This window comes from Pelecanus crispus, chromosome 5 (genome assembly GCF_030463565.1).
Source record: "Pelecanus crispus isolate bPelCri1 chromosome 5, bPelCri1.pri, whole genome shotgun sequence".
NCBI classification, from domain to species: Eukaryota; Metazoa; Chordata; class Aves; order Pelecaniformes; family Pelecanidae; genus Pelecanus; species Pelecanus crispus.
Window position 1 is genome coordinate 68,120,654 of NC_134647.1, and position 17,963 is coordinate 68,138,616.

At 38.5% G+C, this 17,963-nt stretch overlaps 1 protein-coding gene across 1 annotated transcript in view; it reads left to right on the forward strand.

Moving 5' to 3' along the window:
* FAF1 (Fas associated factor 1) overlaps positions 1–11,107 on the forward strand; it is a 175,595-nt gene extending 164,488 nt beyond the window's left edge. The window contains exon 19 of the mRNA XM_075710337.1: positions 8,719–11,107. Coding sequence (XP_075566452.1) covers positions 8,719–8,802 — 84 coding nt within the window. The 3' untranslated portion in view covers positions 8,803–11,107. The remainder of the gene's footprint in view (positions 1–8,718) is intronic.
* Positions 11,108–17,963: the final 6,856 nt, after the last annotated feature.

Here is a 17,963-nt window from a genome sequence, read left to right on the forward strand (position 1 = left end):
ATTGTTCAGGTCAATATAGATCTGATGGTGGCATGTGTTTATCAGCTCTGATCTAGTTAACACAAGGCCACAGCCACCTACAAAGGTAGGCATCCCTCCTCTTGTCATTTACAATTGTCCTTAAGTCAATACTACCTGCCCTTGTCTGTCTTCTCTTTTCAGGATATGTTGTTATTCTATTTATTCAAGCAGTTATGTTTAGTTTAGTTAAGACACTGAGAAGTTGCCTAAGCAAATTGTCCATACCAGGCTATTATGTTCCCATGCCTCTTTTAGAAGCATGATTTCTGATTGTTCTTCCTGATGACTTGTAACAGTAGAACGATTGGACTGATTAACCTTGAGGGCAAGAGGAATGGACCACGTATCATTGCAGCCAGAACGCTGAAGCATTTGCAATCCCTAGGTTTTACTGCTTTTAACAAGTTTGTTGCTCACAGAGAATAGTATCACAGTCTTTCGGTCAGCACCTACAAAGGGAGTAGGTGATATTCTTGCCCTACTGAAGTCAATGGCAGTACTTTAGAGAATATTGAGTAGATTTTGCTTCTTGAAATGTGATGTTTACTTTTGTGGAAATATAATTTCCACGTAGGTAGGCAAAAATTCTGTAGTATTACAGAAAGATTTTTCATAATGTTTTCTTCCAAGACAGACAGACTTGATCTGTCTTTTCAGGCCCGGTGTCTTTGCATAAGTAGCTATGATATCCAAAGAGAAAGATTAAAGCCCTTCATGTATCAAGTCACTGAAAGGAAATGGAAGGAATGACTTCCTCATCTCATAGATGTAAGCTTACTCCAAAAATAAACAGAATTACATTCTATAGGTTAATATAGTTTCTGATACCTTACAACAACTCTATTTGAATACAGGGAATGTTTAACCAATTTCAGGAAATAGGTGTGCATTTCAGATGAGCTATTTTACTTAAGACTCACTAAAGTAAGCAAGCATTCACCACAACACTGAATACTCAATGCAGTGTGTGACTCTCAGTTGAGTCATCCTCATTAGTTAACCCAATGACTAATGCCAACCAAGTGATTAATATATTCCACCCAAGGACATCCCTCTGACCAAAAGTGTTCTTTTATTCAGCACTGCCCCATTTTACAAAACATTTATTTCAGGGGAGGTGCATTATTGTTCGCAGGAAGATGCCTTAGTTAAGCCGCAGAGCTTTGCTGTTGCCTATGGCATTATCCAGCATAAACTGGGCTTAAGATATTTTGTACTTTTTCCCCAGAATTTATGCTTATCGTCAGTTTTGTGCGTTTTTTTCCCCCTCACAGGAAGAAAATGTAATGATAAAATACCAATAAAGAGCCTTTGTAATAGTATGATACTAAGAAAGCTGTGTCTGGTTACCAGAAAATTTAATGATCTCCTGCTGTTTTGGTAATTGCATAAGTAATACATCAGACTAAATCACCAAAGCAGTCTTAGGAGTGCTTTTTATTCTATTTACCTATCTACCAATCACAATGTTATACTGTAGATATCATTGTGGTATCTGAACATCTTAATCCTTTGAACTTGTGATAAAAATCCTTTCGGATTGTTTTTCCATGCAGTTATAATTAAGTGCACATGAATCCAATCCTGGGTCATTCTCCTGTGAGTGACTGTGTTTACATCCATTCCCCTTTGCAATGTACGCAAAGCAAAGTTCTTGCAGTTCACTTGGAGCACTAAATGTATTTATGTGTTTTCAAACTTTCAGAAGATGTGGCTGTTTGCTTCCTTTCAGCTTTTCATCAATATCCACAGTGAGAGCTATAGTATTTCTGGGGACATGATCTTTCTTCTCTGTAGCTAGCACATTTTAAATTAATTAAATACATGAATAATTGTTAGTTCAATATAAGCACACTGGCAGCAGTGTCCACAAGTAACGGACTGTTTTGCTCCTTAGCACAGCAGAAAGGATGCTTAACATACAAGTGCTTTCATCTGTAAATGCCAGTTCTTAAACATTGTCTCTACTCAGCAAAAAGACTGAAAGTAAATAGTGTGAAGGAGCGGGCGATGGAGCTCTTCTGCCCGCAGGTCCGTTGTCAGGAAAAGACATGTTCCAGGGTATTCTGGTGGCTTCTCTTCTTCCAAGAAACCACACAAAGGATTCCTAAATAAAGATTTCAAACCAGAAGGAAGGCAGGGAGGAAAGCAGAAAATCTGAGGAGAGCTTTACAGCACCTTCCTCTTCCCTCAAAATCTGAAGTCCTCCAGTCTCGGAGTTGTTGCACTGTGGAGACCAGCGTCGTCTTGTTCAGTACCCGCAGATAGCTCCTCCGACTGACACTAACTTCGACTTCTTGCTGTCAGTGTATAAGGCAACTTGTGTAATACTTTAATGCCATCAATACCACATCAACAAAAGTCATATTATTGAAAGAGACTCTAATTAATTGAAATACTTTTGTGTTTTCATTTCTCCTGCCAAAATGAAAAAGTATTTGTTATTTTGTCATTGAAAATGAGCTGTTTGAAAGGCTAGAGGAAGATGCAGCCTTTTTGTAGTGATTTTTCAGTGAGATTAATTCTTAGAAATAAATACAAAACAGATATTCAGTCATGTTAGTAACTGGATGTATTTTGGCCATATTTTTGGGGAGTACTGATCACTAAACAAAATTCCTGATCTTGGGCTAAAAAGAAGCACAGAACTACCTCAGAGCTACCCAAGTGGAACTGCCGTACACAGCATTTCCTAACATCTTTTATTGGAAGGTAGATAAATTCTATTTATATTTCTTCTACAACCCACTGTTCAAAAGTCATAGCATTTGGGTAAAAATCTGGGGTTTTTTTCAACATAATTAACAGCTGGGATTGTATTTCATTTTGGTGCAAGAATGTTTAGTGTTGGTGGTTTTTTAAGCTTTGTTCCACTAACATGACATATTTTTCCCAATTTAAAAAAATCAAATTGTCATGTAGAATCGTGAATTCATAATGTTGGACTTTCAAAAAGCACCAGACAGTCCAGGTGCCGCTATACAAATATAGCAACACTGTGTTTGGGCTTATCCTTATTACTTGCACTGTCCTGCCATTATGCTTAGTTTTTTATAAAATAGGGGAGAATGCAGTTGCTATGTCAAATTACTGTCTAAAAAGACAAGTAATGCAAGTCAGGTTTATAAGCCTTCACTGATTAAAATCTATGCAGCAGATGATTTTCTGATATAAACTATGTTAAGTCAATGAAAATTTACACTATGTAAAGATTGGTGGCATCTCGGGTGTCTCAAAGAGCTACAAGGCTTTTCTAAGAAAGTGGAAAGCATGCTCGAAGTAGAGAACATAACATCACGATTTTCTGTTTTATCAACATCTGTTGCTTTGCTTAGTAAATCTATTTTTAAAATACACTGAATCTAAAATACTGTTTTGAGAAAATCTCTTCAGAGAAATAAGGGAAGAGCGTGATGTATCTGGATTAAATCCTTGTGCTCAGAATGAGACTAGAAGTCTTTTACTATGACATATTTTTCCTTATTTGTGACGGCTTTCTTCAATTCAGATGTAAATTATCTCCAAGTTTATTCAGCTAAACCAGATCTAATTGCATATATTTCTATAAAGTAACCCTACTTTTGTTTGTTGCTCAAGTTGAGCATATTATCCGTATAACCCATAGATATTTCAATAGGTAGAAAGGATTCACTGTATTTGTTTGTGTGTCATTCTGAAAATACAGGGTTTTTTAAACAGATCTGGTACTTTACCAGGTGTGCCTTTAAGTAATTTCCATTGCATTTATACTTTAGGAGGATTAAGAAAGAGAGTAAAAGAACTCTTTGTCCGTTAGATTCATTAAATGTATTCATGCGTGTGTAAGTGGTATAGAGGCTGTGCTACTCAGGAATCAGATCCTTGTCCTAGGGTGTAGAGAAAGGTGAAGGGTGTGATATTTACTGCTTGTGTAAGTGTCATAATAATTGTGTATTCGATTCTTTACTTTCAAATGACCTTCCTGGGCATTAAGCCATTTTTTTTTGTATTTATCTTTTCCCTGCAGAGTTAGGGAGGGTAAGGAACCACACCTTTGAAATGGTAAAAGTACAGCTGTTCAGGGTGTGAATGTTTAATAGAACAGATAGGTCAGCAAAGGTGAAGATAGAAATAATACAAAAAATTGTTCTAGAAGAAAAAGACTTTGATACAAAAATGTATTAAAATGTTGTTTAAACTAGTATTGATTTTCATTAATGGGTCATTAAAAAAACCAAGGCGTTTATTCAGAATGAAGTGTAAGTAGCCACTACATTCTTACAGGAGAATTACAGGAGCTAACATTACTAACTTTTGGTTTTGCGCATCTTAAATCATTCAGACTTCAAAGTGCTGCAGAAGTACTTCAAACCAACTAGCTAGTGCTTAGTTGAAATAATTACCACTGAACTCATTTAAACAAATACCTGTTAAAATAAGATATTTCCCGTGGACCAAACCAACATCAGTTATATAACAAAACCCTTCACGTTAGAAGATGAAGTCTTGGCTCCAGTGCACCAAAGCTAAGGTCCTGTAAAAGCATATCCATAGTTGGAAGAAAAGTACTGTTTTACCAACTTAAACCTATTGCAGTGAACGTGAAACATTTCATAGCTCAATGGCAAGATCCACACTGATAGAAATAAGGTCCTGTTACCACCCTCTGGTCGTGTTGCTAGAAAGAGTCTTCCCCGAAGAGAGGGGAGTGTTAAAGTTTGCCTAGAAAGTCACTTGCCAGATGAAAACTCCCAGGGCACTACCTCTTTTGGCTTTGGGACAGCCCTGAATGCGCGTGCATGTTATTCTACAGAATTCTGTGCGCTTGATTATTAGTAATTTTGCTGTCACTTGAGTTATACTCTCTTAGCATCCGAACATTGTGTCCTTCCTCTGCCACCCTCCTCAATATGCAAATTTGGAACAGCTTAGAGCCTCTTTTTAAGGGGTTTTAGTTTATATTTAATTATAAAGTACCTACCTTAGCAAAACCACAAAATGTATTTTAAAAATACATTCACCTCATTAGCTGGTATCACCATGTAATGTGTGAGTGGACTCTTAGAATGCATGCAACTGGTAGAAAGTCAGATATTGTAGGACTTGAAAATATAGAGAAACACTACACTTTTAGCATTTGTTTAGGCCTTTAACAAATGCTGAATGGTTAATTTGGTGATTTTTGCAACCTTAGTCAAGAAAGAATTGATTTCACCACGTGAGCACCTATGTAATCTCATTGAGTTCAACAGGATCAAATCAGATTCAGTATATAAACACATGCTTAAATGATTTCCTGTGTCATTGCCAACAATATACAAAAAATTTTTTAAATAATAAAGGTGTAGGGGTTTTGGAAAAAGTAACTTACATAATGTGCAGGACTGTTTTGAGAAGAGCACCATGCAATGACATCAGAGCAAAGGATCATCAGCACTGAAGCGGACTCCAGAATTTATCCTAATGGTAACGAAACAAGGCATACAGATTTAAATATGAAGGTATTTTAATACTTTGCATTGTGAAATAATCCACATAAATTTATTTAAGTGAATAAAATTCATTAAAACACTACATTGGACACACCTTTGGGGGTACAGCTCTTCCAGGGTCCTTTGATCTCTATTATATATCATTCTTTGGTTTCTAATTCTGTTTTAAAATACTGTAAGTTACAAAGCATCTTAGGTCTTATTTTTCATGTATTTACAAAAGAAACCACTTCTTTTGGTAGGAGGTGTGTTCACTAATAAGGCTTCTGTTCTTCGTAGTAAACAACATATTTACAAACCACAAATAACAAAGTAGAAGCTGCAGAAGGGTTATGGTGTGATAATTAAGTACAATGGCGACCCATATGAACAGAAAATGCCAAGGAGCTAAAACAAAGCAACAACAGCTTTGTTTGTTGACAGATGTAGGAGCCATATTGTTAGTTAATTGGGTAACGGTGTAAACATTTGCAAACTCTGCTGTCCCTCAGTGAATTAAGCAGCACTGAAATGATGGTGAAAAGCTGCACAGTCCTTTTGCTGCAGGTACTCCAAAATGCTTTAGCTAACCCTCTGAGTGGGAAGACATTGAAGAAGGGACATCATGCATTGTTATTATTTAAGGTACTTGAAGTTTGCAAACCTTAGAGTTTAGACTAGGATATGTATCCTGAATTACACTCAAGTGAATAATAGGCTTCCATATGGTTACAGTCTGGAAGATTATGTTTATTGCTCAGGCTTGCTTTTCAGATTTTTTTTTTTTCCAAATGTAGAAGAGACTTGTTCTGTCTTCCCTAGCTTTTCTTGCAAAAAAAGGTTGCAGGATTTGAAAATAGAGAGGTCTAATTAGCTACTGGCTTGACCTGAAAAGAAGGAAAATTGCTTCTCAGGTGCACAATACCTCATATGCTGTGAATTGCAGAGACCCCTATTTACCTCCATTTCTGTGCCTATGTGCAATAATGGACTGTAGCAGAATACCAAAACATTAAAAAATGCAACAAGATACTTAATTAGCATACTTCTGTAATCACAAACTTAAATGCACTACTTTGGCTGTTTTTTACATAACAGGTTTGCTTTCTAAGATAATAAGCTTTCAATAATTTAAGCAGCAGCTGTGCAGGAATGCATAATTGGACTGTAGATAATAGGAGTCTAAAATTGACTCTGGTTTTTATAAATTATTTTTCTCTTCAGACATTTAGCAATAGCTCACCATGGTACATGAAATTTAAGAAAATATGTTCCTCCTTTGGGAATCAAAATAATGCATCTGTTTGGTTTTTTTTTAAATTCTGTTGCAGTCAGAGAGGTGAAATTACATTGATTTCAATGGACTTAGGAAGTGATAAGCTTTTAATATTTGTTTAAATAATGAATTTTCTGTAATTATCCAATAAAGCGATGGCAATACAAATATATTTTCAGTTTGCCTGATTTGGGGGGGGGGGGGGGGAGGGAGAAAGAGGAGCAATGCTGGTTTTGTTAATTGGTAACAGAATTACTAAGTTATGCTTTTAAGAAAAAAATACATTCAGCATTTCTTATTAATTCATAGTATTTAGTGTGCTTGACAATGTTTTCAAAAAATAATTTTAGAAAGTAGTGGCATGATATGATCATAGATAAAACAAATTTAATTTTGGAAAAAATGTTTATCAGTATGCATTTGCATTTAAACCTATAGCATAAGGCTAATAATCTATTTATTATTCACAAGCAAACTTCTGAGGACTAGTGTGCTCACACAGCAAAATAAACTAAAACAGAATTACCAGGGAAAATAAGTTTAAAAATGGAAGTGAAATATTTCAGAAGATAGTAAGATTAAAAGAAGTAATGTTCATCTTTCTGTATGAAGCTTTGCAGTAGTCTTCTGAAGAATGTCGCAGTGTTGGCGTGTAAACCTGAATGTCTGAAGAACACTAGGACCCTTGTCAGTATTGTGTTTGTATAAATAATTACATTACCTGATATTTACAATTACATTTTATTTTCATAGAAGAGATTTATCCTATAGGCAGCAGTCTAGCTTCTAAATAGAATCCTCAACACAAAAGTTTCTTGCTGACTGTAAACTGAGAATTGCTCATGTGCCCTTAGTGAAAGTCGGTAATGGGACAGTCAAGATGTTAAGCAGCTTGCAGGGTTTGGTGCCGAGATCCAAATGCTGAAGAATTTTGGCAATAATGATGCAGATAGTGCCTGTATCATTATTTTCCAAATTGCATGGCATTTAACTCTCACTGGAATTCTCCTGTATGCCCACCCGCACAAGTGACTGCCTAAATACCTTTACAAATCCAATGAAGAGTCAGGATTCTAGGGTACAATCCTATAATACAAAGGTACACATGTAAGTGTCTACGTAAATGATATATAGATACATGGTACTTATAATGCATGTCTAGAGACACACGCACATGCATAACAAGTATGCACTTCAGTAGTTGGGTTGAGATGCAGCTTCACCATCTGGTGAGCTGATTTAGCATTTCACTCCCAATGAAAGGAGGAGGGCCCTGCTTCCTCCCTTCTACTTACTGCTCAATGCTTTTGCTGCTTACCTTGCACTGGATTTGGTGTTAACTGGACTTGCGTGTTCACCAGTTAAACTTGCTAGCATGACAGAAAAATAACCAAACAGAAGTGGACAGTTTTCTCCCAGCCTAGGTTTGTTGAGGTGGCTGGTAAGCATCGAAGTGAGTGAAAATTAGGTGCTTCACCACGTGACTTGGAGCAAGAAAGGGAGTAGGAAAATAAAAGCAGAACAAGTTTCCCCTTTCAGTGGGGAGATCATGTCGGATTGGCTGTGCTGCTTACACCATCAGTTTGATTGAAATTTTAGGTTACTTATCTGGGACTACAGTTTTATTTCTCATCTTAACTCCTGTATTCTAGTAATCCTTCCAGAAGATCTTAACTTTGACAGAAACAGAGATATTCACGCATTGGTTTATAGTAGAAAAGCAGACCTTCTTAGAATTAATGTCGTAGATTCTGTTTATTATTATTCTGTTTATTGTTATTACAAAATAATAACAGTAGCACACAAAATACAATATATATTTCTTAATCTGCATCCTGGGAATTCATACTCACAACTTCAGTTATCACCGACGGAGGGACTCAAAAATCTCCCCAGTGAAAATCTGCCCCGTGAAGCTAAACAGTTCAAAGAAGTCTACTTACACATATCTTCTTGTTCTTATCTTTACAGGTGACCCAGCTGGATCCAAATAAATCATTACTGGAGGTAAAACTGTATCCTCAAGAAACCCTTTTCCTAGAGGCAAAAGAATAGATCAAACAAGATTGTAGGACTAATCATCCTTTGACAAGCCAGAGGCACAGCGTCGAAAGGAAGACTTCTCTCAACACCACCTTGTACTATCATCCAACTCAATTCATCGTCACAACTTTGCCTCTTGCAAGAATCCTGAAAAATTGAAAAAACTTAGCTACTTAAAGTTTCACATACATAAGTATATGTTTCCAACCTCATTTAAATGAGCAGAGGATAAAATTCTGCTATGAACACTGAACATTATGACTCTGTTGCTCACTTATCATCCAGCTTTTGTTATAATTAATGCACTGTTAAAATGTGAGTGATTGTTAAGTAGAATTTTTACTCCTCAAATGCCCCTTTTTCACCAAGAATTCTTGGACATTTCTGCCTGTACTTTTGACACTAGAATGCTGTATATTTGATATCTCGCTGAGCCAGTGCTCTCATATATATGCATTTTATTTCTGTGTTTGAATTTCTACTTTGTCAACTAATTTAAAAAGGCAGAAAAAAAATAACAGGACATTCTCAGCCATGGAAATTTAACAGTATTATAGTAGAAAGCATATAATTTTTGTTAGTACTTTCTGACTTCTTTGATAAGATGTAAGGTTTTGTTTGAAGAATATAGTTTGACATATATGCGAGATATTTATTTACTGGTTCTGCTTTGGGTCTCAGTTCTGATTCAGTTTAGGAAGTATTTTCCATTACATTGCAGTGTGTGAAACTGCTTATTGCATGATGTGAATATTTAAATAACATTAGAAATGGCCAGTGCCAGAAACCTGGTATCTTGCCAACACTTCAGGAATCAGCTGATATTGAATATCAGCTGTTAAAAACCTTTCAAATACCAGATACAAAAGTTCTTTATTTCTCATTGTGAAAGAAAGGGCAGTTCCCATTTTAGCAGTTTTCTTTTATTCTGGCACTTGTTTGTATCCTAATACTCTGCTGTTTTAAAGCACCTTGTTTGTTTCATCAAACAATGAGTATCTTAAGAGGTGGTGTAATAAGAAATCTGCCTTATTATTGCACACTTTGGACATTTTAACAATAGATTACTGCTCCCGTCTCAAATTAAAGAAATCCTAGTTCTCTTGTCTGAAATGTATGTACCAACTACCTGCTATCTGATGTGGAAGAATCTGATACTTTAAATTTCTCAACCATAGAATGAGCATACTGAGTCTAAGTTCATAATGTACACTTGATGCCAAACCTGCATCAAAGCTGGTTAGGTTAATTTTTTTTTTTTTTTTTTTTTTTTTAAATCTCTGGGCTTACAGGATAGTGCACAATAGCACTACAGAATCGTCATCTACTAATCAAACTTTTTTTTTAAAAAAGCCTGGCACATTGTTTTCCATGTTTATATGTAATTCATAGTGTTTATCGTAGCAAAATGAGTTCTGATTTGAAAATTTTATACTAAGCAAAACCCAATTGCACACGTATTTTAGTCTTTCTCTTTTTTCTTTGGAAGGATGGTGATAGAAAATTAAATGTATGCCTATTATTAGGGTGTTAGTGAACCCGATATATTATTACCTTTACCAAAAATGCAAATTTCTGAGCGGGGAAAGCCTTATTCTACCTTTTGTGATTCTGTAATTAGTGAGTGCTACATCAGGCACTTTTAGAAGTGAAGTATCTATGACAAACAAAAGGTCTGGAAGCGTAAGCAAATTCTAATCATTTGCAGTTCACAAATAAAATAATTCATAGCCAACAGAAAGACAAATATATGTGTAATGGAAAGGTGAATGCAGACACTTCATTCTGAACCTTTGTTTTCTTACCAAAATAAATCCAATGTGTTTATTAAATAAGAAATTAACATAGGTTGCAAATTGGGGTGATGCTGTTTCTACAAACAATCACAGTAACACATACAGCAGGATTTTAAAGTGATGCATATCTTTTTTTTTCAGATTAGCTCTTCCTTCTAAGCTGGCTGTTGAGGAAGGGAATTGCTGAAATACTGCTACACAAAGCAAAGCAACCTTTCAGCTAACTTGTTTATAGTAATCTGTTCTGTTTAACTTTTGTTTGATCTCATCAGGCTGTTTCCTCTCACTCAACTTTATTTCTGTATTTTGACTATATATTCTTTACTTTGATACTAGTTTCATAAAGTTATTAAATGTGGCTTGAATATTTGTTGAACTTGTTGAAGCCAGTGCTCCCAGGCTTTGTTTGGCCTCTTTTTTCTAAACTCTTATTATTCCCACCCCCCACCCCCCCCATTTTGTTCATATTGCAAAATACACTGTCATTATCAAAACGTTCTGGTGATAATTAACTGGAAGTGTTCAAAGTGGCGGCATTACTGCCCTCTGATGTAAAGATATCAAGATCAGTATACAGGGATCATTCTGCCGCACCGTAAACAAGTGTATCACTCTATAAATAAAACATTTATGATTTTGGTCCTTAATACTTTGGGCCTGATTTCAAGAAGCAACCATCTAGAGTCACCTTTCCCAATTACACCCTCAATGCAAACCAGTCCCCGTGTAGAAACATTAATATTCTATGCCATCATTTTCTGCTCTCCTAAACCATGGTATTCACTTCATAAGCTCTGCTGACATGGTTAATCCTCTAGTCAGTCTACAGACTAATTTTGTAATTCAGTATTACCCTAAAACTGTAACACTTGCTACAGAGCATATCCCTGATTCTACCTGTTTATCATCAGGTTCTTCACATTAATGGATTATCATTAACGTGATTAATGCATTAGTTTTAAGTCTTAAGGCATTACTGTTAATGAATGGAATCCTGTACGATGTGTCGGCTTTCATTATTGGCCTTCAGAACATTACGGTGAAGGTGGGGCGCGCTCTGGCTTTTGAAGAAACTTCCTGCCTAGTGACATTGGTATTTGAAATCATTATTAGAGAATATGCAGAACACAAGTGTTTGCTCTGTATTCTCTGCATATGCACTCTTCCGTTTAGTGAGAGTGCTGAGGGTGTTTCTAATGGAGCTATGTTGGGGGTTTTGTTTATTCTTTTTAATGTAGCAGAAAAGGACTTTGGCTTTCATAAACTGTACCTACTCAGTGACATTAGAAACTTAAAATAAATTTTCAATTACAGTAATATTTCTACTAAAAAGTTATATGATTTCACTCTTCCGTATGTGGGGAAACACAAAACCACCATGACTCAGATTCACAGAAGGACTGAAGCACTTCATTATCCAAGCCTTATGTCCAGATTCCCTATATAGTGCACAGGAAGATTTAAGTGCCTTAAAATGGGGTCCACAAGCAGCAAAAAATACATAAGTAGGTCTCCAAACAAAGCAAAGCAAAAAACCCACATGTGAAGAGTCCCTATCGGGCAGAACCAGAATCTGGATAGAGCGGTCAGCAGGAAACGCTGAAGTGGAAGCTGTCTTGCGTGTGCCATTCCTCTCTGGAGCTAAGGCTTCCGACTCTCTGCTGGCCCAGCGTGCCTCCTTCCACTCAGGCTTCGCAGCACTGAGACCACACATCAAGGTAAGCACCAAGTCCTTTCTTCCAACATTTGACAAAACACAGGATACATTTTTATTTTGAAGCAGTGATGGTGGCCTTCTCCTGGGGTCTCCTGCAGTTTTCACTGAATTTTACTTCACCCTGAAGTTTTCCCATATTGTGAGTGATATGGGCCTGAGGAGAAACAAGCCCCAAGGTCAGACATTTCGGAAGACTACTTCAACACCGCCGTAGTACAGGCTACTCTTAATGTGTGTACCCGCTCTCTGCTGGCAAAGCTGTTTGACTGCCGAAGTACAGAATTCTTTATGCTCGTTAAGAGGGACGGTGCAAGCAGGAGCATCAGCCTTCAGGCTAGCAGATGGCTGCCTGCCTGGGATGAGCTATCCAGCCCTTGCCAGTGACTGTTCATTGCGGTCCTGGGTCTTTTCAGGCAATGCCCTAGGAGAAGGGACTGAATGTTGATTCTGCACCCTAGTTAAATTTTCTTACTCTACTTGTATGAAAGAGAAGGCAACAGCAATAGCCTTAATTATTTTTCCTTCTGGACAGGTCATGAAAGCAAGCAGAAATTACTATATATTGTACACAGCATGACCCCTTGTTCACTAGCTGAAACCATTTCCTCACAGATGACAGAGATGGAGGAATACCAAATTTAGCACTAAACTTGTCAGGATCCAGGCAGTTTTATACTCAGCTTAATCTGGTATAGGTCTGCAGTGCTGCCAGAAGAGCCGCCTCTGCCCCCATCCTGCACTAGGACTAGGCAAACTAATCTAGTTTAAAACTAACCATTCTTTTCCTGGAGTAGTTTTCAGACTGAGCCGGCTTGGTGAGCGGTTGTATGTACACCAGCACCAACAAAAAGCAGGAGAAGGTGAAGCATGCAGGGGGGTGAGTAATCGAAGATGAGAGGGAGAGGAAGGCAGGGCTGCTCCTTCTGACAACAGTGCTGATTTATGTGGGATTACATTGATCACGGGTCTCGAAATACTTTTTTGACTGCCTTGTTATTACCTTTAAATTTTACATTCACCTTTGAATTTCAGGCAAATTGAACAACTGGTATTAAACAAGTTTTGCTGTCTGAAGTTTCCGTAAGTTTTGGGAAAGCTGACAGCCCCGAATTCAAGAAATAGGAAGCCCGACAGGAGGTACCATGAGTGTGTGCAGTGAGGGCAGGGCTCACGCTAGATCTCTTACTAGTCGCTACAGACCTGACAGAGCAGCCCGAGTACCCTACCTGCAGGAAAAAAAGTTTCAATGGGATTTAATGTCTCATTAGATAGCAGAGAATTCACTCCTTAGTTGGGGCTTTTCTCTGTGGATTCTTTTATGTGTACTAAAGACTGAAGTCACACTGCAGCCTTAATATCATTCAATTAAAATGTCACTCAACTGCTGGTTATAAAGTAGGCTTCATTAGTTCCTGTGCTCACAAAACTACTGGTTAACACGATCATTATTTTGTACTCACTCCCAATGAGTTTCATTTACTGTTTTTCCAACTCCATGTTGTGACAGTCTTCCGCAGTTCACTGCTATTCACTTTCGATTGAGTCATCTTGAATGAGTTTGTATCATTCATTAATACCATCACCTCGCTACTGATAGCTTTTCCCAGATAATGTATGAGTACCTTGAAAACACAGGTTCCCACACAGATCCCTGGGGACATTGCTGGTATCCTTTCTCACTGTGAAAACTGTTGCTTACTGCTTCCAGCTATCTGAGTAACGCTCCCCTTTTTTCTCTAGAAAAGATGTTTCCACTGTAGTAAAACATGACTAGCTTAGTGTTCGTGCAATTGCCCTGCTTTCATTAAGTACTCCTTTTACACCCTGAAAATCTATCAGTCCAATTATCTTTCTGGCAGGCTTTCCGTTTCTGGTATTTTTAATGATCTTTTACACCTTTGGCAATTGTTCCTCAAGGTCTGTCAATTGTTTAGTTTTGCTTTTGTGTCTTCCAGAAGTTAACTTTCCACAGTCGTGTTTTTTTCTGTTCTCCACATTTGAGTCTGTCTTTCAATTGTATCCTTTAATGTGCTGGCTAATACGGCTCAAGTACTTTTGCTGGGCCTTCTGGAGTCTTTTTAAGTAAGGTAGATGTGTACTCTGAGGATCTAAGAAGGTGTCCTCAAATAGTTTTGATTACAATCTTAGTCTTTTACCTGTGACTTATTTTGCCTTTATTATCTTCTTCTTTACGCAGTTTTCTTCTTAAAGAGAAATGCTACTCTGGTGATTTTTTTTTTTTTTTTAGTAAAATAGTGAATATAAATATGTTTTCATTTACCTTGAAATGTGTTTTCTATCATTTTATTTGCCTCCAGCTTTCTTTAACCTATTGTCACAGTCCCCATTGTCTTGAGTTACTATCATTCATAGGTATTTTATACCTTGTAACTACAGCTCCTATTCATGATCTTGTCTTTTTGAAATTTACTGATACCTCTAGTTTGTTGTCATTTGAAAGCTCCCATTCTGATTCAGCCATTTCAAAAGTTTTAAAATTATTCTAGTATGCATGTAGAAATATTTTTCATTTCGTCTAGGTCTATTTGCCTGGTTTATATGCCCTGACTAATTAGGACTTTTGTTGTGTAAGGAAAAGCAAGCATTTCCAAAACATGGTGGCAACTGAGAAGGGATTTTTTTTAATGACAATTATAAACTCACATCTACAGAGGAACTTAATAATTTTGTGGCTCTAACTGAAAAAATCTAGAGGCTTTTTTAGAACTGAAGTAAAACCTGTGAACTGCAGAGAACACTGAGTTGCTGAAAAATACTACTTTTTCAAGGTTTAGACAAAGGTGAATTGTGTGACTTACAGTATCCTCTCATGTAGAAAAAAATAAACTGAGGTTTTCAAGATTACAATTCCTTGTAAAGTTTGTTCAATCAATTTTAACTTTTAGTTTACCAATCTCCCCTAGTCATATGAAAAGTGATTTTATGCACATGTATTAAAAGCATTAAAGTACTCTCAACTGAGAAGTCTTGGTACATACAAAACATTCATTTTATAAGCGATTTCAAGGAAATGTGCAGTTTACTGCTTTGACAATTACATTTTGGCAGCTATAGCATTCTTTCATCGTTCCCTGTATTTTGGATGTTTTCAAGTGTATTTTTTTCTTCAGATAATGCTCATTATCATATCTGCCTTCTTGTCATCAAGGAATCACTATGCACGAGCAGTATTTCTTATCAATCAGAAAATGCCAGATTCAACAGAATACACCTTCTAACCAGTGAACCCTTTGAGAATTCTTAATTTTGCTTTACAAACACCCTCCTAGTTTTATTAGCATTTATCCAGCTGCCATCATAGTCCACTTCTGGAATCAAACCAATTCCTTGTGAAATTCACATCGTTTTCCAAAATGAATCAAACTGGTGATCTGACAACTCTACTTTTTATTGAAACAAAAATCCTGCTAATAACAGAATAATTAAGCAAATAGAAGTTAGATTAACACCACTGGATTCCATAATCTAGTTAGTGGCTGCTTGATGCCTTCTTTAAGATTCACTGAGGTCAAACAAAAAATACTGTAAGATGTACTTAGCTACTACGGTTCTCAAGAAATGGCACAGCACAACCGATCGCACTACACGCAAGTCATGCTCTCTGTGCTGAAGGAGGCAGTAGTATTAAGAGTCACCATGTTGCCTTTATACCATCCTGTAGTAAAATAATTTCCCATAAGCAGACTGAATCCTTAGGAGACCAATTAAACTAACTTTATGGCAGTTATGCACTACTGGGTTGGTGAAAAGCGGCTGGTCACAGCAGGGTAAGAATCAAGCTCACAAATGAAGAGCAGCCCAAGCAGAGTAGTATGAAAGAACAACAACGGAAATTGTACTGTCAAAAAAGCTGTTAAAGTGTCGTTACAGAAATATTAACTTAGGTTTGATCTTTGTATTTAAAATTCCAGCTTCTAATGGATTCCTTCTTCCAATAAATTGTTAATCCCATTATTTAAAAAATATTATAAAAATTAGTATTTTTTCTAATTACTTATGAGAATCTTATAGCAAGGAATTTATCTTACCTTCCAAGAGAAAGTGGAATTGATTGCCCTCAAAGTGTAATGTGGATTTTACAAAAATCTTTCAGTTACTATAATCACAGATATTTTTAATTACAGGCAATCCCCTTTTCTCAAACAGAAAATGGATTTTCAGGTTATTTATGCGCCGCTAGGAAAAAGGACTATTATTAAAAAAGTAAGTAGGGTTCGTATGATTTTTAAGCACAGAATAAGTCTGAAGACATTATATACTCTGCACAACTGACAGTACATATCATTGCTTAAGCACTGCAGGAAAATACTGCCTCCTCCCCACTAAAGAGGAAATAAATTTTTACCGAAGAAAAGTGTTATTAATAATGAAAAAGAGGCCCTGTTCTTACAAGAAAGTATTATCCAGACTTGGAATTCCGTGAGAAAAAATATACTTAAACACAGACCCACTGTAGTATTAAGTCTCAAAAGCAATGATAAATTCTTAGCGTGCTCTCTCAAAGGAAGAAAGTCTCCACTGCAGCACCAACCCCCAAAAAAGACGGAGGAGTCCTCTTGATGGAGGATTTCTTGGCAGCTTGTTTGTCCTGTCTCAACTGACGAAAACCTCCAGAACTGGGAGGGAAAAGCACGACAGTTCTTCACCCAAAAGAAAATAAAGGGAAAAAAGTCTGCACGACTTCTCCGAGCTCACTCCCCGAGTGTCGTCGTGTCGCGTGTGTCGTGCCCCCCCCCCCCGCCCCCCCCGCGTGGTGATAACACTGTTCACTGTCCCATAAATTCGACCTTTTGGAGTAACCATTAGATAGTACCGCGTGCTTAATGGGAGAGCGTAACTTGTACCTGAGAACTAACCATTCTCTTGTCTCCTCAGCCCACGGGTTTAACCCCTTCCAAACACCCGTCCCGCCCTTCCCCACCTGCAGAAACCGGCTGCCTCCCCTCCCTCTCTCAAGCTCCGCTCCGCTTGCTGGCAGCAGAGCCACGCACAGGCCCAGCAACCCCTGTCCCTTCCCCTGGCACCCCCACACCGCTTCTCCCAAAACCTCACAACCAAGTGTGTGCCTCCCCACCAGCTCAGGGCGTTTTCCTCTCCACGTTCGGGGGGGCCGGTACCGGCTTTCCTGGCCGCTCTGCCGGGGCTACCTGGAAGCGCCGGGCGCAGGCCGCGGCCCAGGAGCGGCGGCGGACGGGCCGCCCCTGCCGCCTCGCTGCCCCTCTGGGGCGTTCTGAACGTCCAGGGCCCTTTTCGGCACACAGAGAGACGCCCTGAAAAGAGCGGGAGAGGAGCCGCTGGCTTCTCCGTTAGCCGTCAGGGCCGGCCGTTTGTCCGCCGCTGTGCCCCGGCTACCGCAGGCGGGCGCGGCTAATGGCGGGAGGAGCGGCCGTCGGGGCCTTTCCGCTGCCGGTGGGTGCGAGGAGAGGCTCCCGTTCGGGGCCTGACGGCAGCGGGGGGTCCCGCAGGGCAGGGAGGCGGGAAGGGGCCGCCACCCGACAGCGCAAGGGCTGCGCTGGGACCCGCCTGTGCGTGAGGGGCGCCGGGGCGGGAGGCCGCGGGGAAAGGACCCGGCCCCGCTTAGCGGCTCTCGGCCCCCGTCCCCCTCCCGGGCAGCCGTGCCCCTCGGCGGGCGCCCGTCG